This window comes from Saccopteryx leptura, chromosome 2, assembly GCF_036850995.1.
Source record: "Saccopteryx leptura isolate mSacLep1 chromosome 2, mSacLep1_pri_phased_curated, whole genome shotgun sequence".
NCBI lineage: Eukaryota > Metazoa > Chordata > Mammalia > Chiroptera > Emballonuridae > Saccopteryx > Saccopteryx leptura.
Genome location: NC_089504.1, coordinates 383,501,890 through 383,526,405, shown reverse-complemented (window position 1 = coordinate 383,526,405; position 24,516 = coordinate 383,501,890). Strand labels below are relative to the sequence as shown.

Sequence of the window (24,516 nt, the reverse complement as noted above, 5' to 3'; positions counted from 1 at the left end):
TGAGGCAGAGGCTATAGAGCCACCATCCTCAGCACCCGGGCCAACTTTGCTCCAATGGAGCCTTGGCTGCGGGAGGCGAAGAGAGAGACAGAGAGGAAGGAGAGGGGGAGGGGTGGAGAAGCAGATGGGCGCTTCTCCTGTGTGCCCTGGCCGGGAATTGAACCCAGGACTCCTGTATGCCAGGCCGACGCTCTACCACTGAGCCATCCGGCCAGGGCCTACATTACCTTTTTTATCTGTATACTCTGAAATGAATTGTGTATTAGAAATGTTACATTCAAAAGTTGAGTTTCTGCATTTCTACTTGTAAAGAATCATTCCAGGCCCTGGCCGTTGACTCAGCGGTAGAGCATTGGCCTGGTGTGTGAAGGTCCCCGGTTCAACTTCTGGCCAAGGCACACAGGAGAAGCGCCCATATGCTTCTCCTCCCTTCCCCGTCTCCTTTCTCTCTATCTTTCTTCCCCTCCTGCAGCCAAGGCTCTATTGGAGCAAAGTTGGCCCAGGCACTGCAGATGACTCCATGGCCTCTGCCTCAGGTGCTAGAATGGCTCTGACTGCAATGGAGCAAAGCCCCAGATGGGCAGAGCATCGCCCCCTGGTGGGCTTGCTGGGTGGATCCCAGTTGGGTGCATACGTGAGTCTGTCTTTCTGCCTCCCCGCATCTTACTTCAGAAAAAAAAAAGAAGAATCATTCCATTGGCTCCTGAAAGCTTGTCAGTCATTCGCGGAGACACATATTTAAAGGCATTGTGTCTTGTAGAACAGCAACTCCCATAGTCAGGTCTGCAAGGGCATACTGTTTTCATACTAATACTGACATGTTGCTTGCCCTTTTCACTGTGTTGACTTTTACACCAATAGTGAAAAGCAAGTGCAAATTGTGGATGAATCACGGCCTTGGCATTAAATTATACTCATAGTCATTGTATTCTTCACCACCACATCCTTGCATTTTCAAAAGTGCAAGTTTCACTTAAAAATATCCATGATGAAGCAGTAAGTTATTGATATTACTACATCTAGGTCCCAGAGTATACTCTTTTTAATGTTCTATGTGACAAAATGGGAAGTACACATAAAGCACTTCTGCATATACCCAAGTATGACGTTGTCTGGAGGAAAGTATGGTGTTGCTTTAGATTGTGCTATTTTCTTCTTTCATTTAATACCACTATTACTTGAGACTGACTGATGACTATGAATATTGGTATTGGTGGCTATTTTTTTTTTTTTTTACAGAGACAGGAGAGAGTCAGAGAGAGGGATAGATAGGGACAGACAGACAGGAAGGGAGAGAGATGAGAAGCTCAATCATTAGTTTTTTGTTGTGACACCTTAGTTGTCCATTGATTGCTTTCTCATATGTGCCTTAACCAGGGGGCTACAGCAGACTGAGTAACCCCTTGCTTGAGCCAGAGACCCTGGGTCCAAGCTGGTGAGCCTTGCTCAAACCAGATGAGCCCGTGCTCAAGCTGGCGACCTCGAGGTCTTAAACCTGGGTCCTCCATATCCCAGTTCGATGCTCTATCCACTGCGCTGCCGCCTGGTCAGGCTATTTCTTGAAATTCATTAAGAGAGCCTGTCACATCTAGGAAAACAACTGACAGTATTTGTTGCCAGTGATAAAATAATGGGCTTTCAAGCAAATGTTAGGATTTTGGAAAACTTGTATGTGCCATTGCAAGCTTGGCAGCTTTCCATGTTTAAAGAGTTTACTGATGAGATCATTGATAATATTAGCAAATGTGACTTCTAAAAAATAAATTATATGACAGGCATCAACATTTAGAAAATTCATTTAATTCAGTGATCCATTATTTTCCATATGACCTGTGCATGAGGTGACAATCATGTATGGGTAAAAGATCCATTCAGAGTACAAGATAGACCAGGGAATTTTAATGGACAGAGTAGAAAATTCATTCATGTGCTTTAGATTCCACATTGCAGCTAACTACCACTTGTTGCGTTTTAGTGTAGTATCAAGGAAGAATAGCCACAGTTATCTAAAAGGCCACATTATTTTAATATCATTAAAATTTTCTTCCTTTTTCCAACTCTGTATTTGTGCAAAGCCTGCTTTTTTTTCACATTACAATACTTTGAATGTAGAAGAAATGAAAACCTAGCAGTATTCTGTTAAATCGGACATTAAAGAGGCATGCAGCCCTGGCCGGTTGGCTCAGCGGTAGAGCGTCAGCCTAGCGTGCGGAGGACCCGGGTTCGATTCCCGGCCAGGGCACACAGGAGAAGCGCCCATTTGCTTCTCCACCCCTCCGCCGCGCTTTCCTCTCTGTCTCTCTCTTCCCCTCCCGCAGCCGAGGCTCCATTGGAGCAAAGATGGCCCGGGCGCTGGGGATGGCTCTGTGGCCTCTGCCTCAGGCGCTAGAGTGGCTCTGGTCGCAATATGGTGACGCCCAGGATGGGCAGAGCATCGCCCCCTGGTGGGCAGAGCATCGCCCCTGGTGGGCGTGCCGGGTGGATCCCGGTTGGGCGCATGCGGGAGTCTGTCTGACTGTCTCTCCCTGTTTCCAGCTTCAGAAAAATGCAAAAAAAAAAAAAAAAAAAAAAAGAGGCATGCAAAAATATAAAAACACTACTGATCTTTTTAATATTTTTTGGTCTTTGAAAATTTAGTCATTTTCCTTTAAAAAAATTTTTTAAATGTATTGATTTAGAGAGAAAGAAATATTGACCTTTTGTTCTACCTATTTATACATTTATTGATTGAGTCCTGTATGTGCCCTGACTGTGGATCGAACCCTCAGCCTTGTTGTGTCAGGATGATACGCTAACCCAGTGGTTCTCAAACTTTTTGATGTCGGGGTGCATTTAAAAATCCTACAAATAATTGTAGGTGCACTATATACAAATTTCTGAGAAATATGTTATAATAATTAAGTCAAATATTAAAGAAAAAATATAAAGTCCAAGTGTTCTTTTATGGTAATTAAAATAAATACAACAAAATTAAATTTATTCTGATATTAAAAAACATTTTTATGTTACCTTTTTTTTGTATTTTTCTGAAGTTGGAAACGGGTAGGCAGTCAAACAGACTCCCGCATGTGCCCGACTGGGATCCACCTGGCACACCCACCAGGGGGCGATGCTCTGCCCCTCTGGGGCATCGCTCTGTTGCAACCAGAGCCATTCTAGCGCCTGAGGCAGAGGCCATAGAGCCATCCTCAGCGCCTGGGCCAACTTTGCTCCAATGGAGCCTTGGCTGCAGGAAGGGAAGAGAGAGACAGAGAGGAAGGAGAGGGGTGGAGAAGCAGATGGGCGCTTCTCCTGTGTGCCCTGGCCGGGAATCAAACCCAGGACTCCTGTATACCAGGCTGACGCTCTACCACTGAGCCAACTGGCCAGGGCCTATGTTACATTTTTTGAGTTATGCTTTATAGAATTCGTAAAAGAGAGGGGTTAAAAAATAAAATAATGACCAAAAAGTTACCTTTTTATATATATAGATACATTCTTGGTAAGATTTAGTAAATTCGGCAGGTCCCGGAGCAAATGTGTTTAAGTTTTTTCATTCTTGTGTTTATGAGAAACATGAGCCTGATGTGTCCTAGCGATTTCTTCAGTGTTTGGGCATATATTAGAAAGGCAAACTCTTATTTCCTCTTCAATACATTGAAGAACTCCTCTCTTTTTACTCTTAATTGTGTTGAGGGTAGAAAATCCTAATTCACATAAATAGGATGTTGAAAATTGTAGTAAAATGTTCAAAGCCTTTTTAGATATTGCCACATATTCTTCTTTTATAGAAATCCAAAAGACTTCAAGAGACAATTCCTAATCATCAATGCGCAATCAGTGGATATAGCTGCCAGTTCTTCTTCTGTTCATGTTAAACCAAAATCACGTGAAGCCTCCATGAATGGGTTTCTAATCCAATCGTATTGTTCAGTGTTAAGTGATGGAAAGTATTATAAATTAAATTCTGTCCGTCAGCCTTCAAGTCCTATTTTATTTACACTTAACTTTTGCTCACTTCCTGAATTGGATTCTTCAATATTATGCTTCTTTTTGAAAAATCTATCCAATTTATTTGGGTTTATTTACCTAAAAATAATATAATGATGTGTGCTAATAATAAATATAATAATAATGTGTTAACAAAAAGCAGTATTTCTGTAATGAAATGGTATAATGGAGTAACTATATTTATTTTATATTTGGGCACATGCTGTGAGCCAGCGCAGCTAGTAATTCCAGGTCCCGAGTGGGAATGATGCGGAATTAAGAAAATACGCAGAATTAAGAAAATATGGGGTCGGGAGAGCCCTGTAATTGCTGCTGGCAAGAACAAAGCACGTCCAAAAACCGCATCTTGCTTTATTTGTAGGGCAAAGTGAGGCCATTAGCAAATCAGTGGTCTTTGATCACATTTCCAAGGCAACCCAAGAATTTTACCAAGAGCAGAAAACCCCCCACCATACATATCATCTTAGCTTTACACCAAACACAGGATAGAAGAAACTTGCCTCCATTCTTTCAGGGGATCATAGAGGGTAGTGTAAACAGTCCAGCACCACAGCTTAACAGCCTTTTGCAACCTAATCAGGCAAGTGAAGTGGAGGGTTGGGCAGACTGTCAGCTTACAGCCAATTCTGCACACCTCTGTCCCCCAAAAATCTAAACTCCAAAAACCCTGTTGGTTTTTTGGTTCCCAAAAGGCACGTATTTCTCTGGAATACCATAGGGTGCACCTGGAAATCTAGGGTACAACAGTGTGCCCTGGTGCACACTTTGAGAACCACTGCTCTAACTAGTTGAGCTATTATAGTTATTTCATAAAGTCCTGGGTTTATTTTTAGATTAATTAAATATTTTGAATATTTCTTAGGTTTAATTTCTAATATGGTAAATGTCAATAGATATAACCTACATAAAGAAAAGCTCTTTGGGGTTCTCAATAATTTTTAAGAGTGAAAAGGTGCTTTAAGACCAAAAAAGTTTGATAATCACTTTGATAATCACTCTTGTACATGCTTTATTAAACTTTCTGTTTGTGTCTCTTATGGTAAAAAAACACTGTCAGAAGAGCCAAATGACAAATTTTTCTAAGAACAGGATTAATTTTTGTTCACCTATAACTTACTTGATAGTTTCATGACATGTACAAACCTGCAACTGAAATTTCATTCCAGATGAAAACTTATGCATTAGCTCAGTGAGTTAGAGCTGGTCTGAAATGAAGTGCAATTGATTATTTTAGATGACTCGTGACCCATCACACTGAACATCTAGGAGACTTCATGTTACTAATATGGGCTCGGTCTTTTTTTTTCTTTTCGCCCTTTGTAGAAATTGTATTTAGAGACTACAGCAGGTTTAAAATTTCATTTTAAAAGTAAATATGGGCTTTGATTTCATTTCTTTTTATTTCCATGTGTATGCATGGCATATTAGATAGACATGATAGATTGTCTGTATGATATGGTGAGTTCCCAGACTCTCCTGAGAGGGCCGGGCCTTTTCAGCAGCCCAGAAGCTTGAGATTCCAGTACTGAGTCAGAATCTTGGCGAGTCCACCTCCCTTTTTACTGCTAATTGATTACTGATATCCTCACCTTACACTTACTCAGATGAAAATGGAAACTGATGGTTACTTAACCTACTTAGGATAACCTGATATAAATATTTTAATGTCATTTCCTGGAATTTACCAAGCAAATGAGAATATTATACCAAGTAATTTACTCAGCTAAAACTGATACTATTTTTTATTTTAAACTGATACTTTTTAATGCTTTTTAATTGGGAGGGGAAAATGTGTATTATCTAGTATATATGTAAAAAATGCCCCAATTTCAATATTGTTTTCAGGCAAGAGGAGGAACGAGGCCGGGTGTATAACTACATGAATGCTGTGGAGAGAGACTTGGCAGCCTTAAGACAAGGGATGGGACTGAGTAGAAGGTCCTCGACTTCCTCTGAGCCCACCCCGACTGTTAAAACCCTCATTAAGTCCTTCGACAGTGCATCTCAAGGTAATTTTTTAGACGTTGTGCCAAGGGCAGACAGTCATAATTACTTACCATATATTCTCTGGTATAGTTTGATAACCTTTACTGTCTAACTCTCTACATGTCATCAACTTGCATATAGTATTAGTGAGTTCACCTTACTACAAGGTGTTTTGTAACAGGAGATATAGGAAATTTTCAGCTTCAGAGATCTTGGTCTCAGACTTGTGCCTTTCCCCATGCAGAGATGTGTTTTCACACATGCCTGTGACTCTGAGAACCTTCTCTGTGCCTGAGAACTTCCAGATGTCTGACTTCAGCCCTTTCATTTCCTCCGAACCTTTTTCAGGCCTGTGTACTCAAATTCCTAGTTGACTTTGACATTCAGATGTTTCCTAGACATCTTATGTCTAAAACCAAATCTTGTTCCTCAGCTCCAGTCTTCTCTGTGTTAATGGCAGCACCGTTCCACCTACTTACTTAAGCCAGCATCTAGGAATCTTCCTTCTTCCTTATATCCTTTTTCTTCCTTTGCATCTAGCCCACTAGCAAGTCCTCTTAATCTAGCCTCCAACGTGTATATCTTTGCTTTGTCTGCTTCCCTCTATCTCTTAGTGGCATAATCAACTAATAGTTCAAGCCACCATCAACTATTGATTTTTGTAACCTCCTAATTAGTCTCCTCATTTTATTTCATGATAGATCTTATTTAAAATTATTTACTTGCTTTATTCTAGTGAGAGTGAAATTCAGATACCCAGATGCTGACATGGTTTGACTTTGCCTTCCCCTTAACCTCATCTGAACCACTTCACCTACCTGCCAGCTGCACTGCACTTTGGGTCCTGAAACAAGTCAGGCTCTGTATCACATACGCTTTCTTCTACTTGAAAGCACGCCCTCCCCACCTTCAAGCGACTGGAAAAACCATGGTTGGAAATAAACGTAACTACTGTAGGGAACAAAAAACCCACCTAGTGGTAAGGGCAGCACTGATTGCTGTGCAGGCATGGCTGTGAGTGTCTGGTGGAGGTGAGCATCAGCCCGCACAGTTTCCAGAGGAGCTGAAAGCATTGGATACTTTAGTGAACCCACAAGGGAGACCAGTTACAAAAGCTTCCACTGTGCTGTATGCATTCATTATATACTTGTTTGTTTGTTGTTTTTCTAGTACCAAACCCCACTGCCGCTGCAATTCCTCGGACTCCTCTGAGTCCCAGTCCTATGAAAACACCCCCTGCGGCAGCTGTCTCCCCTATGCAGGTGAGTGCCTATGATTGCAGAGGCTTTGGGGGTCTCCGCATCTGAAAGGCAGTCCTCTTCAAAGTCATTTACACTTATGTCAGGTTGTGGGCAGAGGCAAATGACTACTGCATGAAGGATACAGTTGGATTTCTTTTTTGCTAAAATACTGTGAATATTGCTAATTGAAATAAATTATGTAAATATCAATTGTGTTATTCTGAAAATCTCTAATAGTGATAGCTAACAGCTGTTGAACCTTACTATATGTTCTACACTGTTCCAAATGCTTTAAAATGTTAACTCATTCAATCTTTATAACAACTATATTGGGTATTAGGTATGGTTCTTATCCCTAGTTTTCACATGTAGAAACTGAGGCCCAGAAAGGTAAGCAATTTGCCAAGGGTCGTACAGTTAAGTGGTAGAGCTGGGCTTTGAACCTGGGAAGTGTGGCTTCAGAGACCATGCTTTTAAGCACTATATTAAGATACTTCTGTAGGTTGAATATGTAGTTAGCATGTCTCAGCCTCTGCTGCATAACAAATCACTCCAAAACTTAGTGACTTAAAACAGCAATTTTATTATTTTTTCTATTTCTCTGGGTTGACGAGGCATTTCTTTGGCTTTGGCTGGGATCACTCCAGCACCTGCACCTAGCTGCGGGGAGGGGGTGGCTGGGGCCTGGGCTCAGCAGGGATGCTGGGCTGCTCTCTCTGTGGGCTTTCTCAGGCTCTCTCAGGCTCCTTCAGGGCATGGTGTCTCAAGCTCCAAGAGAGTAAAAGCGAAAAGTTAGCAAAGCCTGTGAAGACTGAGGTTTGGAATTTGGACTGTGTCACTTCTATCCCATTCGTTTTGTCTACACAAGTTATAAGGCCAGCCCAGATTCAGATTGGGAAGGTCTTCACAAGGCACAAATTCAGAGAAGTGTGATTTATTGGTGGCTGTTTTGTAGCTGTCTAGCACAAGGGCATGGCTGGTCTGTTATAAATGAGTTTCAGAGGTGCTCTTGCCACTCTGGAAATGCAGATCAGAATCAGGACAGGTGCTGTTACTCTGTCATGCTTAAGTGGCCCTCTCATTGTGCCCTTGCTGATAAGCCACTTTTGAAAAGAGGGGTTGAGGTAGAGAGAGAGAGAGTTTTAGCCTTATAACAGTTTGGAAGCTATAATGCAAATTCATAACTAAATATTTATGTAACTTTGATACTGTTCATCTTGTGATTTCAGAGACATTCCATAAGTGGACCAATTTCTGCACCCAAACCCCTGACAGCCTTGTCAGACAAGAGACCAAACTACGGGGAGATACCTGTGCAAGGTACATTTTACATGTTGCATTATTTCACTTGTTATTAATTCTTAAAATTCTGACCTTTTTTGGCTAAATTGTTATTTATTTTTGTTCTTGACATTATTTAAACCAGTGTAGTATACTACATCTTTATCAGAAGTTTACTCATAATATGTCTTTAATTATAAATGGTGAGGCTAGTTATTAATAAGTGCATCTTAGAGGACAGCTCTCTCGTAGCATCATGATAGGTAGTAGAGAGTTGCTATTTCGCTAGGCACTGTGATTTTGTAGTTTTTCATGGTATATGGATTGTTATCCCCATTTTATGTATACTAAGAATGAGGCTTCACAAAGTATCTTAATACAGTTAACATAGTTACTGAACCAGGGACCTGGGCATTCTCACTCCAGAGCCCACTTTTAAAATCTCTGTGCTGCCCATTGTTCATAAGAAGAAACTGAGACTCGCGGATACAGTACAGCAATTCTTTGCATTTGTGAAGGGGCTTGCTCATTTTCACACAGCTCTTTGTGGTAGAGCCAGTACCAGAATCCAAAACACCTCCCTTTTGGGGTCAGGCTCTTTCTCTTACCTGTACTGCATTACATGTGGTGCTGAAGAGCACTGGGAAAGTGGCTCGTGGCATTGGTGTGGTGCTCTGGAAAGCAGCACTTCGTTTGGGGTAGGTGTGGAGGTGCCCAGCAGGAGTGCAGGGCACTCAGCAGCCTAGGGCCCCTCTAGGATGATACAGGCCAGTCACCTCCATGCGTTCTTTGTGCATTCTCTTGGTTATAGCAGTTAGGTGTTAGGCTCTGCCTGTAATACTACGAAGTTTTGATAGATGTGGGGAAGAAATAAGCAGACTTGTGAGAATAATTTCATTGAAGAACCTAGAGGATTCCATGGGCTCCATTTACCCCCAGTGCAGGAAGAGTTCAATTCTTAAATCCCTCTCTTCTCAGGCCCTCTTCAACCTTGCAGTCAGTCATTCACCCTTAACCATTCCATCAAGATATTTTTTTAAGATTTTATTTTAGAGACAGGGGAGAGAGAGAGAGAAGAGAGAGCAAGAGGAGAGAGAAGGGAGGTGGGGAGAAGAGCAGGAAGCATCTCTCGTCATAGTTGCTTCTTGTATGTTCCTTGACCGGGCAAGCCTGGGGTTTTGAACCAGCAGCCTCAGTGTTTCAGGTCGACACTTTATCCACTGCACCACCACAGGTCAGGCTCCATCAAGCTATTTTCATCAATGTTGCCAATCATGTTTTGTCACTAATCCAGTCAGCCCTGAGCCCTAATCCGTGAACTGTCAGCAGCAGCATTTGGCCCGTTGAGCACGCCTTTTTCCAGGATGTTCTTTTGGTATTTCATGATGCCATAGTATTGCATCTTTTCTTTCCTTCTTGGCTGCTCCTCTGTCTCCTCGTCTCCTGGGCTTGTTCCTTCTCCCTGACCAGTAAGGGTGGTGTGCCTCAGAGCCTGTCCCTAGGCCTGTCTTCTCTCTGTCTGTACTCACTCTGTCACTGTATCCTGTCATTCTCTACCTTTAACTACTATTTTTATTCTGAGAACTGCCAAGTTCATATCTCCAGCCTGTTCTCCTCTGGACTCTAGATTTATATATCCATTTGTTTATTTGACATCACTATTTTGATATTGAATACTCTCAGACTGAGGTTGTCCAGGACAGAATTCCTACATTTTTCAAACTTCAATCTATAATTTGCCTTCTCTACCTCAGTTAAGGGCAATTTTATTTTCCAGAAATGTTGGCATCATTCTTAATTCCCTTTGAGACCTGTCCATTTCTTTAGGGAACCCCATTGGCTCTACTTTGAAAATACATCCAGAAATGGAGTGTTGCTCTTTTCTCCACTACCACCTTCTTGGTCAGAGCCACACGACTCTCACCTGGATTCCGGCATAAGATTTCTCATTCCTTTTTCAATCTATTCTTAATCATATAGCCAGCATAATCTTGAAAAAGATAAATTGGAGCATGTCACTTTACTCAGAACCATCCACTGGCTTCCATTTCTTTCAGAAGAACTGGAGTTCTTTTAGTGGCCTCCAGACCCCCCTAGTCTGGCCCCGTTGCCTCTCTGGCTATATCACCTTTCTCTCTTGGTCTCTGCCCAGCCACACGGCTTCCTTGCCATCCTGGGGCACTCAGGCCCTCTCCTGACTTAGCGACCTATACTGGCTCTTCTTCTGCTGGAACACTTGTGCAGGAGGCAGGCTTGCTCCTGCAAGGCTCCACTCACATTTCACCTAGATGAGGGCTTGAATACCATATTTATGATTGTAATCCACTCTCTTCTCCATATACCTCTTTCTCTGATCTCTCTCTCTCCTTTAACTTTAGCACTTATCCCTTCTATATACTATATAGTTTACTTATCTATAACTTTTATTAGTTTTTCCCTGTTCCCTAGGTTGTGAAGTTCATGAAGTCAGGGCATCCTGAGCATCTACAGTAGTTTTGGACTCTTGATAAGACATATGAGATGAGTGAATAAAATAAGAGTTAAAGCGTATAAAATGCTAAGCATGAATTTTAGCCAATAGAAAATACTCACTGTTAGATTTTATGACTGTTTTTGAGCTTCTTAGCATATGTGACTGAGAATGATGGCTCTTAATTATCTGCAAGTAAAGCAGTTCAGTTAATTGCAAGGCAACTAGGTCTGCAGGTTTTGCTGAGCTGCCAAGATGTGGTTGTGAGAAAGCATAATACACATTATGTTTTGGGCATCTTAAAAGAGTGCATGCATTGAGAGCAAAGATGGAAGCCAAGGGTTCAGGAGCAGTCCCACTCTCCCCTGCCTGTTACATGTGCCCAGTTCTGGCAAATAAAGTCAGCCTTTTGACCTGCAGTCACAGTCACTACAGTTGGAGCTAGGAGCCAGGATGCCACAGCCTTTGAAAATGTGTATAACCTTGAGCCTGTGACAGGCCTCTATCAGGAGAGCATTGAGGTAATCCTGGGACACTAAAGAATATTGAGTCTCCAGGTTTCAGTTGGCTCTGGAGGAGGGCAGGGATGCTCCAGTAGGAAATGACTCAGGGCCTTTCCAAACCTCCTGAAGCCAACCCTCAGGGCCTCCTCCCCACTTGACTGACCCACTACAGCAGGGGTAGTCAACCTTTTTATACCTACGGCCCACTTTTGTATCTCTGTTAGTAGTAAAATTTTCTAACTGCCCACCAGTTCCACAGTAATGGTGATTTATAAAGTAGGGAAGTAACTTTACTTTATAAAATTTATAAAGCAGAGTTACAGCAAGTTAAAGCATATAATAATAATTACTTACCAAGTACTTTATGTCAGATTTTTGCTAAGTTTGGCAGAATAAATCTTTATAAAACAACTTACTCTAGTGAAATCTTTTTATTTATACTTTGGTTGCTCAGCTACCGCCCACCATGAAAGCTGGAATGCCCACTAGTGGGCGGTAGGGACCAGGTTGACTACCACTGCTCTACAGACTCATCTCAGTTGGCTCACAACAGGGCAAGGTTTACCAAGAACAACCAGTACCAGCAGTGTTGCTTGAATTCACCTATTACTAAGACTTACCTGAGTCACTGATAAAATATGGAACCCTGGGCCTTACCTCAGATCTGTTGACTTGGACTCTCCAGGAAAGGGAGTTTAGAAACTTCATTTTTACAAGCACCCTAAGTAATTTTAGGAAAGGACAAATTGGGAAATTAGGCAAAGGTTTTTTTTTTTCACTTTTCCTATTGCTTTAGCTTTTGTGGGTGGGGAATGGGGTTTGAAAGGTTTGTAAGCCAAGGTTATTGAAGACATAGACTGAATGTGTTAAGTGTCTTTTAGGGCCTGCTGAATCAAATCTTTTTCTGTTTTTTTTATTTTTATTATCTGGTAATATAGCAAATGATAATGCCATTGGTCATGGAGTGTGTGTGGTCAGTCTGTGTTAAGCCTTAATGGGGCTTAGTGAAAACAGTGCAAATATACACAGAGGTAGACACACTTAGTTGAATTTTTATCTGAGAATTTGTTGATAGTGAGATCTTAATCTTTCACAGTCACTAGAGAAAGAAACCACTTACAAAACTGAGAACAACCGGATGATACTTGGTCATAAAAGGCTACCATGGCCTGACCAGGTGGTGGTGCAGTGGATAGAGCATCAGACAGGGATGCGGAGGACCCAGGTTTGAGACCCTGAGGTCGCCAGCTTGAGCTGGCTTGAGCTCACCTGGGTTGAGCAAAGCTCACCAGCTTGGACCCAAGATTGCTGGCTCGAGCAAGGGGTTATTGGTCTGCTGTAGCCCCACGGTCAAGGCACACATGAGAAAGCAATCAATGAACAACTAAGGTGTTGCAACGAAAAACTGATAATTGATGCTTCTCATCTCTCTCCGTTCCTCTCTGTCTGTTTCTATCTATCCCTCTCTCTGACTCTCTCTCTGTTTCTGTAAAAAAAAAAAAAAAAAAAAGGCTACCATGGTTATCCAGACGGTGAAAGAAAGTAGGATTTCTGAGCTCTGTCTCAAACTGCTTTTTTTCCTTGACTGTTTCTTTTATCTTGGCCTAAATAAAGAAAAACAGTCTATAATTTTCATTTTGAAAATTTTAGTGGTTTCATTACTTAAGTTTAAAACAGTGATGCCTCTTGTTCTACTACACTTAGGGAATTTATTGGGTTGTTTTGTTGTTGTTGTTTTTCCAGTTAAGTACTTTATAATAGGTGTGGGGGTTTTGTTCCATTTTAGCATCATGCTTGTATGTCACTTGCAGGAGAAGGTTTCAGACCAGCAAAATCTTATTATAAATGGACTAATCAAATGCCCTTTTGTTATTATTGTCAGCAGTTGAGCTAAATTGCTAGGTTCAGGACTGGTGCTGCCTCAGTGACTCTTTATAGACAGAATGTGAATTAGTGTTTGTGGCCAAAGCAGGAAATCTGCTACTAGGTAGGTACATGGATACAGGTAGTTGAAAAGGTCTTTACTGTGCCTTTCTTTTTTCTTTTTCTTACTGTCTCTGTTTGCATAGTAATCTTAAAAGGTACAGAATGTTAAGTGAAAACCCTAGCTGATGGTTCAGAGGGTTGGAGAACCTGGGGTTGCCCCATATCAGCACAACCTTGTGAATGCCATGTCTGTGCCACCAGCTCAGACATACAGATATCTGAGAAAGCTGATTAGTCTAAGTGAAGTCATGTTCTGTAAAGAAATTAATACTGTTATTTGTCCAAATTGCATTACATGAGGCTTAGAGATATAAAAAAATTTTTAAATTCAGTATTTTGAAAAAATTGATTTATGGTAAGAGTACATATAATAAACATGACACAAACTTAGAAGATTTTACTAGAAAGGCAGACCTTTGATACTTTGTTAAAAGTTGTCTCTTTTAAGTTAAATAAAGAAAAGAGCCCTGGCCGGTTGGCTCAGCGGTAGAGCGTCGGCCTAGCGTGCGGAGGACCCGGGTTCGATTCCCGGCCAGGGCACACAGGAGAAGCGCCCATTTGCTTCTCCACCCCTCCGCCGCGCTTTCCTCTCTGTCTCTCTCTTCCCCTCCCGCAGCCAAGGCTCCATTGGAGCAAAGATGGCCCGGGCGCTGGGGATGGCTCCTTGGCCTCTGCCCCAGGCGCTAGAGTGGCTCTGGTCGCAACATGGCGACGCCCAGGATGGGCAGAGCATCGCCCCCTGGTGGGCAGAGCGTCGCCCCTGGTGGGCGTGCCGGGTGGATCCCGGTCGGGCGCATGCGGGAGTCTGTCTGACTGTCTCTCCCTGTTTCCAGCTTCAGAAAAATGAAAAAAAAAAAAAAAAAAAAAAAAAAAAAGAAAAGAAAAAGAACCTTCTATTTTAAAATTTTCACAGCAGTTCTCATTCTCCAAAGGATAGAACTGAATTGGATTCTGGCTCAGCCCTAGATCCAGCATGGTGGGGAAATCGCCAGGAGAAATTCATATGGAAATCTAACCTTCTGTATTTTAGTCTAATGGATATCAATTCACTTATAAAGCTTCCCATCCCCATTTTTCTTCTCTTCACTGTGGTTCTTGATAAAGTAACTAGCCTCCTATTTTTTCCAACATATTATTATCATATGAAATTTTCAAGCATACAGAAAAATGGAAAGAAATTGTGTAGTGAACATTTACCTCTCACTACCTAGATTCTATAGAATTCCTATATTCTGAAATGTTTTTATTTAATTTATTGGGGTGACACTGGTTAACAAAATTATACAGGTTTTAGGTGCACAATTCCACAACATATCATCTGTACATTATATTGTGTCTTTTTTTTTTTTTTAGAGATAGAGACAAACTGACAGACACAGGAAGGGAGAGAGATGAGAAACATCAACTCGTAGATGTTCATTGATGCTTCTCATATATGCCTTGACCAGGGGGCTCAAACTGAGCCAGTGACCTCTTACTCAAGCCAGCGACCTTTGGGCTCATGCCAGTGACCATGGAACCACTTTGATGATCCCACACTCAGGCCAGCAACCTTAGGGTTTCGAACCTAGGACCTCAGTGTCCTCGGTTGATGCTCTATCTACTAGAGCCACCACCAGCTGGGACATTTCCATCTTTTTAAAATGTTTTTCAAGATAAGTTGCAATCAGTATACTTGAGCATGTCTTGCAATATTTAAGGTGTTCTCTCTGTCTTTAAAAACTCTTCCTTTTGAGGCCCGGGACGGTTGGCTCAGTGGTAGAGTGTTGGCCTGGTGTGCAGGAGTCGCAGGTTCGATTCCCGGCTAGGGCACACAGGAAAAGCGCCCATCTGCTTCTCCACCCCTCCCCCTCTCCTCCCTTTCTGTCTCTCTCTTCCCCTCCTGCAGCCAAAGCTCCATTGGAGCAAAGTTGGCCTGGGCGCTGAGGATGGCTCTGTGGCCTCTGCCTCAGGCACTAGAATGGCTCTGGTTGCAACAGAGCGATGACCCAGATGGGCAGAGCATCGCCCCCTGGTGGGCATGCCAGGTGGATCCCAGTCAGGCGCATGCAGGAGTCTGTCTGCCTCCCTGTTTCCAACTTCAGAAAAATACAAAAAACTCTTCCTTTTGAGATAAGTTTGGACTTATAGAAGAGTTTCAGAATACTATAGTTCTCTTATACCCTTAACCCAGATTCTCTAATATGAACATCCCACATAACCATCGAATAGTTACCAAAAGTAAGAAATCAGTATCACTGAAATGTTATTAACCCAAACTACAGACTTCATTTGGATTTTACCAGTTTTCTCACTGATGTTCATTTTCTATTCCAGGATCAAATTCAGGTTCCTACTTTGCATTGGGTTGTCTTATCTCCTTAAGTCTCTACCAGTCAGCAACAGTTTATGTCTTTTCTTGTCTTTTGTGACCTTGATACTTTTGAAAAATACTACCCAGTTGTTTTTTAGAATATCACTCAGTGTGGGTTTATCTGATTTTTTTTTTTGTTTCTCCTGATTAGGTTGAGGTTATGTGTTACTGGGAAGGATCACATATCCTGTGGGAAGGATACCACAGAGGTGATGTGCACTTTCAAGTGTATCATATCAGGGGACACATGTCAATATGTCTTATTATTGGTGACTTGGATAAGGTGGTTGCCTGCTAGTAATTAATAAATATTCTATTTCTGCTTAAACTTTCTCTCATTGATTTTAGCATCTGTGCCTTGACAGATTTTTTTCTGCAGCAGTTATCACTGTGATGTTGTAGTGCTGATTTTTTAAATTTCCTCCTTTTTGCAAGGAATTATTTATAATATGTTATTGCACTTATATTTATAGCATTCATTTATATTAATACACACTCATAGACATTTATTCTTTGTGTTAAAATCTATTACTATTGTTATTTTGTTGCTCACATTATCCCACCCTTGGCCATTAGGAGCTTTTTCATGTTGATTGCTTGCTCTTTCGATGCATCATTCCCCGCCGAACCCCCCAAAGCATTTTCTTACTTTTGAGCACCACAAGGTGACCCAGAATTGTCTTTTTCCTGCACCAGCTTTGGAATCAACTATATACTTCTCCAAGTACCCCTGGTTACTTTTATTAGAGAATGGTATTTTTGAAAACAAGATCTGGATGCTAGATGTACTTATTGCTACTGAGGTGCCTCCAGTCCCTTTCTGGATAGAGTTAGGACAGATTTATGTATATATAATCAACCCATGCATACACAAACCACGAGTTACACTCATGCCTCTAACTCCAAGCCAGCACCAAGAGTGCATTCTAGCATTTTTCTTTTCCTTACTTGTAACTTCTTTCTTTGGCCAGTGAGAAATCTGGCTCTCATTATCTACATTATGTTTGTTTATTTCATGACTAATATACAGTGGTTTCAAAATTGACCCTGTTTTTATTTATTTATTTATTTATTTTTATTTATTTTTTATTTTTTGTATTTTTCTGAAGCTGGAAACGGGGAGAGACAGTCAGACAGACTCCCGCATGCGCCCGACCGGGATCAACCCGGCACGCCCACCAGGGGCAACGCTCTGCCCACCAGGGGGCGATGCTCTGCCCCTCCGGGGCGTCGCTCTGCCACGACCAGAGCCACTCTAGCGCCTGGGGCAGAGGCCAAGGAGCCATCCCCAGCGCCCGGGCCATCTTTGCTCCAATGGAGCCTTGGCTGCGGGAGGGGAAGAGAGAGACAGAGAGGAAGGGGGGGGTGGAGAAGCAAATGGGCGCTTCTCCTATGTGCCCCGGCCGGGAATCGAACCCGGGTCCCCCGCATGCCAGGCCGACGCTCTACCGCTGAGCCAACCGGCCAGGGCCTGTCCCTGTTTTTAAACCCACTATTTTGCCTATGAATATGGTTAGGGAAACAATAAAGGGACAACTGCCTGCACCAATTTATTTCTATGATTTATGAAATAGAATTAAATAGCAGACCTAGTGTGCTCGTGTTACTGCTGTCTGTTGTAAGTGAAAAGAATATCTCTGTGTAGGTTTATCCTTTTATCTTAGCCCTGGATCTCATCTGTTTGGGCTTTCATAAATGCTATTAGCCTCATGCTATGATCCCTTTCCTCCTGTGTCTTCAGCTTTACCTTCTCTACTGGCTCCCTTCCATTGTCATTTTAAAATGTTCACATCTCTTCTTTTTTAAGAAAGAAACCCTTACCTGCTACCCACCTCCTCTAGCTACTATACTTTCTCTACTTTTCATATACATTTTGTCTCCTTCCTATCTCCCATTCATTCCTTAATACAGTATATTCTTACCTTAATTCTGTCCCCAACAATGTATTAAATTGCTTTGACCAAGGTTCAGCCTCCTTGTCACCAATTCATTATCTCGCCATCAGCTATATGCTAATAATTTTCAAAACTAGATCTTTACGTTGCCTTTTCTTCTGAACTCCCTCACTAACTACCTGTTCCTCATCTTTCCCTGGGTATCTTATATGGTTCTCAAATTCACTGTGTTCTCATTTCATTTCCTCCCATGATACTTTTCTATTTTCTTATCTCTGTACCTAGAACCTCTCTCCTTCTCACTTCTGTATCTAGTAGATCAGCAAGCCTGTTGATTCTGCCATTTTGAGGAGCTCTTGAATCTTTTCTCTCTCTCTTGTGGTACCACCCAAGCCCCTAGTCCAAGCCAATTTTATCTCCTTTGTACAGTCTAACTGTTCCTCCTTCAGTTCACTACAGCCAAAAAGATATTAAAATAATAAAACTTGTATTGGTTCCACATTGCTAACAGTAAAATCCAAATTCCTTCACTTGACCTGAAGCACCTGCATGCTTTGCCCTTGCCTGGTCTGGCCCTCCCAGCCTGCCTGCAGCCTCACCTGCTCCTCTCTTCCCCCTGCCTGTGGATCTCTTTGGATGTACACTGAACACTCCACTCCAAGCTCTTCTTTGCCTGTATAAAAGCTATTAATTATCCTTCTAGTCTTAACTGAGATGTCATTTCCTGCAGAGGTCTTTCCGGATCTCCTCTGAAGACCGGGTCACATCCTTTGCTGTGTTCCCAGAGCCCTTGTATTTGTTCTGTTCTAGCATCCTCCACTTGAAGTGATTTTTTTAAAAATCTTCTACTCTAGACTCCCGGTTCCATTGGGGCAAGTTTCCTGCATCCTATCTTCCTTTCTCTCTGACCTTTGTACCCAGCCCCATGCCTAGCAAGTAGTGGAGACCCAAATAATTTTTGTTTAATGACTGTATTAAAGACAAGAATAGCTCCATATGGCAGTAGTCTCTATTACTGTAAAATATAATCTCTCCTGCCTGCCACTTGCTTGTGATACACTCATCTTATTTCCTGAAGAGGGCTAAACCAACAGTTTGACATAAAGGTTGAATCCAGCCTGCTTACAGCAGTAGATGGACATGCATTCTTACTGTAACAGTGCCACTGAGCCCTTGTTTGATTCTCAGTGAAAATACTTCATGACCTGGCAGCAGCCTGTGTTGTGTCAGTGGAAAGTTAACACAAATAATTTAAAAATGAATAATAGCCAATTTGGGTTATTTAAATGAGAGCCATGAAATATGTATTTTTTGTACGTTTTCAGAAAGTGTCTGCCAAATTAAGACAGACTTGGATTTGTAGACATGCAATAAAAAAAAAAGACTTAACTAGCTGTTGGGCAAATGAATCAGCAGTACATTTCATGAGTTTTGTTTCAGTTCTGTGCCTAGAGTGTGCAGTGCCAAAGAGGAAGATATAAGACAGCTTAGAAACACTTTCCATGTAGGGCACGACAAAGGCTATGTCCGAACTAACACACATTTTGATTCATTTGTCTTTATACCCTTTGTTTTCGCTTTCTTCATTTGCTGTGTTCTTTGGAAGATTAAGATTTTAGGGACTGACCAGTTTCATATTTGCAAAATGGAAAATTTAATTAAGTAAAAAATGTTGATTTCTGTTTCCAACTATTTCTATATGCTACTACTAAGTTTGTTTTGTCTGTCAGACTTTGTGTTTAATAATGCTCTTCCTGTGACAGGGTTTAGGAATGATGAATGCTTGTTTGTAGGCTTTTTTTTTGCACAGAGGCAATGTTTGTTCATGATAAGAATGATGTAATGATGCTAGGCTATATAAGTCCTCTCTTCATTAAGAAAGTAAGTTCCTCCTTCCCACTCCCTTCCAATCCAAGTAGTTTGTAATTACAACCAGATGTTTCTCATGTGTTTAGAAAATAAATTTTAAAATAAAAGATGTCCTGTCCTTGAAAGATAATGTCATATGCCATTATTTTTGACAGCATATTAGGAGAGGGAGTATTTTTAAAATTGTTAATTCTTAGAAAGAAGTACTGAATTTTTTTTTTTACTATCAATAAACTGTGCCTTTTCCCTTTTTAAAAAAATGTTTGCTAGAGGGACTTTCTTGGTCAATGAGACTAATAGTCTTCATTAAGTATAAGAGGTGGTGTTTCCTCTCATCCTAATCTACCATTCCTGATACACTCCAACCAAGCAGAACACATCTCAGCTGTCCTTGTGCTTGTTGGCCTAGCCTGACGACAGCCTTGTTGGGATTGTAGCCCTACGTACGTATGAAGCGTGCTGCTCTGTTTGGGAGCTCCCACCTCAGGGCAAACAGGTCCTAAGAAGGCAGTGTTGAAACTAGACCTGCAGGATGATAAAGGTAGCCAGGATAAAGAGGGAATAGAGGAGGAATACAGGAGATGTAGGAACAGCTGTGCCAACGTTCAGGGGACTCAAGAAACGCCCTATATACATCTTGTGTTTAGAAAGCAAGGGAGGATTAGAGCAAGGTGAGGCTGCAGACGCAGAATGTCTTGGCTGAGTGTTCAGAGATGTCTGACGCTTCCTCGTTGCCCTCAGACTAAAGTCCACATACCAGGTGATGAAGTCTCTCTTCAGTCAGCCTCCTCCTCCCTTTAAAGCCCATTTTCCTGCTACCTTCTCTGTTTCCCATGCGCCCAATGTTTTAGCTGTGCTAGGATTTTATTATTATTCATCTTTAATGACCTTGTACCTTTGCTCTGGGTATTGTCTGTCTGAAATACTGTTAGCCACCCTCTTCTCTACTAGTAAAGTCCAGTTTAATGTCATTACAGTGTGCTGTTGAAGCCTTTCCTACTCCCTAAAATTAAAATGAATAGCTTCTCCCTCTGTGGTTTAATAGCACTTCATCATTCTAGTATTCTGATTAATTCCATCCTGACCTGTCTGTTATATTTACGTATGGCTTTCCTGCTAACTATGTAGGCACAAGGCAAGGCTTTTATTTAGTTTCTACTTTTTACACCTAGATATAATAGGGGATCTTCGAATTTTGGTTGAATTGCATCAAAGAGGTAAATAGCAGTTGGTGATTTAGAAGCATTTTCATCTGTGTTAAATGTCTCATCCCTAGAAATAAAACATTGAATGAAATGTTTTCCCAAATGTTCCTTGTCTACAGAAGTTGTTTAGTATTAGTAGACCTCTGGGGAATTGTGAAAGGCTGAGTGTCAAGGGTAAGGGGAGTAAAACTCACCTTCTTGCTACCCTTGTTATGTCAGTGTTCAGTACCAGATTTCTTTATTGTGACCCTTTCCACTTTGTGCAGAGCATCTACTAAGAACATCTTCAACCAGCCGACCTGCTTCTCTGCCAAGAGTACCTGCCATGGAAAGTGCCAAGACCATCTCAGGTGATGACTTTTATTCAAAATTCCTCCTTTTTTATTTTGACAGAGACAGAGAGAGGGACAGATAGGGACAGACAGACAGGAAGGGAGAGAGATGAGAAGCATCAAGTTTTCGTGGCAACACCTTAGTTGTTCAATGACTGATTTCTCATATGCACTGTGACCAGGAGGCTACAGCAGAGTGAGTGACCCCTTGCTCAAGCCAGCATCCTTGTGCTCAAGCCAGCGACCTTGGACTTCAAGCCAGTGACCATGGGGTCATATCTATGATCCTACTCTCAAGCTCAAGCTGGATGAGCCCATGGTCAAGCCGACGACCTTGGGGTTTTGAACCTGGATCCTCTGCATCCCAGTCCAACTCTCTATCCACTGTGCCACCGCTTGATCAGGTTATTCAAAATTCCCTTTTAAAAGACTCAGTAATGGTATTGAATACCTGCTCTTTAGACTTATTTAACTTTCCTTGCCTTTGGCTTTTGAGTTGATTATTTTTCATTCTGAATTACCCCTTTTGTATCTTTCAGATTCTATAGAAGTGATATGTCCTGATTTGAAAAACAAAACTAAACTTAAATAGTTCTGTTCACTTAAAAAATATTTATTAGATGCCTAGAGTAGGTTAGATGATGTGCTGAAAATATAACTTCATAAAAAGTGTGTATAGTTGTGAAAGATTAGAATATTTATTCCAAGGTGTGTCATGACAGTTTTTGAAGTTATTTCAGAGCACATAAAAAATTCTCTGGAAGCTAGATTTTTTCCAGTAGAATAGAGCTGTTCCATAATGATAAATTTGAGGGGCCTACTTTGCCTGTCTCCTGGAGTTAACTCTTCAGTTTATCAGTTGTTCACGTTATTTTTCCTCTGTGGCCTTTTCTTATTCTTAATAGCTCAACTAGAAATTAGACCATGAGGCTCTGGCTAGCCGGACTGGCTCAAGCAAGTTGGCCCCAGGCACTAGGGATGGCTTCCTGACCTCTGCGTTAGGCGCTAAAAAATAGCTTGGTTGCTGAGCAACAGAGCAACACCCCAAATGAGCAGAGCACCACCCCATAGGGGGAGTGCTGGGTAGATCTCTGCTGGGGTTCATGGGGGAGTCTGTCTCACTGCCTCCCCTGTTCTCACTTAATAAAAAAAAGGAATTAGACCATGAAAGGAGAAATCCTATAATTCTGCCTCCAACAGTTAACATTTCATTTATATGTGGATTGAAGTTAGGCAGTTTTTATACATCATAGCTGGGTCTTTAAACCAGTGGGGAAGGCTCTGGTTGGGTATCTCAGTTGGTTGAAGTGGGTTGTGGGTTCAGTCTCAGTTGAGGCACATACAGGAGTCAACCAGTGAGTGCATGAATGGGTAGAGCAACAAGTTGATGCTTCTCTCTCTCTACCTCTCCCTCTAAAATCAATAAATAAGTAAAATTAAAGAAAATATATCAGTGGAAAGTCTGGCCAAAATTATCATCCCAAAGCCTTTTCCTATAACAGAATTAACAGAGTTCTTCCTATTCTTTCTCAGTCTGTTTACTCTATTTTTATAAAAGGTGTTTTCACCTGACCTGTGGTGGCACAGTGGATAAAGCATCGACCTGGAACGCTGAGGTCGCTGGTTTGAAACTGCGGACTTGCCTGGTCAAGGCACATATGGGAATTGATGTTTCCTGCTCCTCCCCTTACCCCTCCCCCCTTTCAAATGAATAAATAAAATCATTTAAAAAGAAAGGTGTTCTAATTCAGTTTCTTAGCATATCACTAAAAGATACTACTGATTTGAGGCATAAAGAGATGATGTGAAAGAGAGAACACTGAAAAAAAATTATAAAATTACGTCAGAATATGGAAGTACTTTATTATTCTAATAAGTTTATGTAATACGAGAAAGCATCTGTCTCCTCTGGATTTTTTTAAAGACCACTTTTCTAAAGCGGTTTTATATTCTGATTGTGGTTATTCAAGGGAGGCAGTTTCACTAATCAGGGCAGAAGTGATTGATGTGTAACATTGATTGCATTATAATCAGCCCAGAGATGATACAGTTAATGGCTCCCTCATTTCCACTGTCTTCTGAGGTAAGATAGAATTTGTCTGAGGTCAGGAATTGTGTCTCACTGTGTCTACTTCTCATTGTGCTCAGCTGGGTGTTGTGAGCATCTGCTTGTACTTAGCACATCATTGCTAGAAAACTGCTTTTATTGTGGCTCTGTTATCAACCGCTGAAGTGGCTACTTCCTCCCAACAGTTCTTAGAGCTTACAGTACCTTACTATGCCTGCTTTCAAAGTCAGACTTTTCTGATTGTTTTTATTACTCAGTAGCCAACTTGACACCTTTTAGTTTTCTGTCTCATTGATTTATGTTTTTTAAAACATGGCCTGACCCAGAATTAAGCATACCTCTTTTATGTCCTGTTAACAGTGTTTTTGGCTAAATTCAGGAGGGTCATGTTGATTTTAATGGAGAATGTGTAGTTGTCGATTACTGCTTTAATTAGCGTTTGGTTTTTAGATGTGTTTGTGATTGAACGAATGAGTACTTACTGTGTGCTAGGTAGACACTGTGAGTGTTGCAAGAACAGGTTAGACACACTTACCGTCAGGGACTATGAGGTTTAATGCATATTTCAACTACTGTACCTTTTTTTATACCTTTTAATGAAAAAAAATTAGTTCTTTCAACTTATCAGTAAGATAAAGAAAATTTTAGTTTTCCTTCCTTTACGTTAATTTCTCCTTTTGGAAGCTGCTAGAGAAAATGTCTTGAACTCAATTTAAAATGTTTTTGCTATAAAATGAATAATGGCTGTCTTTCACAGTGTCTCGACGAAGTAGTGAAGAGATGAAACGAGACATCTCTGCACCTGAGGGCGCCTCACCAGCCTCTCTTATGGCTATGGGGACCACGTCACCACAGCTTTCCCTCTCCTCCTCCCCCACGGCGTCCGTGACCCCCACCACCCGAAGCCGGATAAGGTAGAGAACAGTTAATATTGATGCATGTTTTCGCACCTTTCCTGGCCTTTTGAGAGTAAATGATCAAATTATTAAGGAATGCATTCAGGCACTGATTTTTTTTCTTTGTGTGTTATTAAGTATTTTCTGATCTCTTCTGTGCCTGGGTTTAAGATGGTACAGAAGTAAAAAGTAAAACAAAGTTAAAGAAATAGTTCCCCTCCCCAAGCAGCTGGTGTTTCTGTTTTTGTTTTTGGTTTTTTAAATTAGAGAATGGTTGAATGCAGAAGTAAATTTTGTGAAATTCAAATACTGGGGGTGTGGGTGGAATGTTAGTGAAGGTTAGAAAAGTGGAATTTGAGTGGGGCAGGGTCGGGAGGGTAGTAGGTGGGGCGGGAGCACAGGCATCATTGTTCAAGGCCAGTGATTTGAGTGAATGTACGG

The 24,516-nt window shown here is 41.4% G+C and overlaps 1 protein-coding gene across 3 annotated transcripts in view; it reads left to right on the top strand.

Moving 5' to 3' along the window:
- SPECC1L (sperm antigen with calponin homology and coiled-coil domains 1 like) overlaps positions 1-24,516 on the top strand; it is a 134,483-nt gene that overhangs the window by 63,045 nt on the left and 46,922 nt on the right. For all 3 annotated transcript variants that reach the window (XM_066365520.1, XM_066365521.1, XM_066365522.1), the window contains 5 exons: positions 5,836-5,999; positions 7,147-7,238; positions 8,447-8,537; positions 21,046-21,129; positions 23,937-24,093. In XM_066365520.1, coding sequence (XP_066221617.1) covers positions 5,836-5,999; positions 7,147-7,238; positions 8,447-8,537; positions 21,046-21,129; positions 23,937-24,093 — 588 coding nt within the window. The remainder of the gene's footprint in view (positions 1-5,835; positions 6,000-7,146; positions 7,239-8,446; positions 8,538-21,045; positions 21,130-23,936; positions 24,094-24,516) is intronic.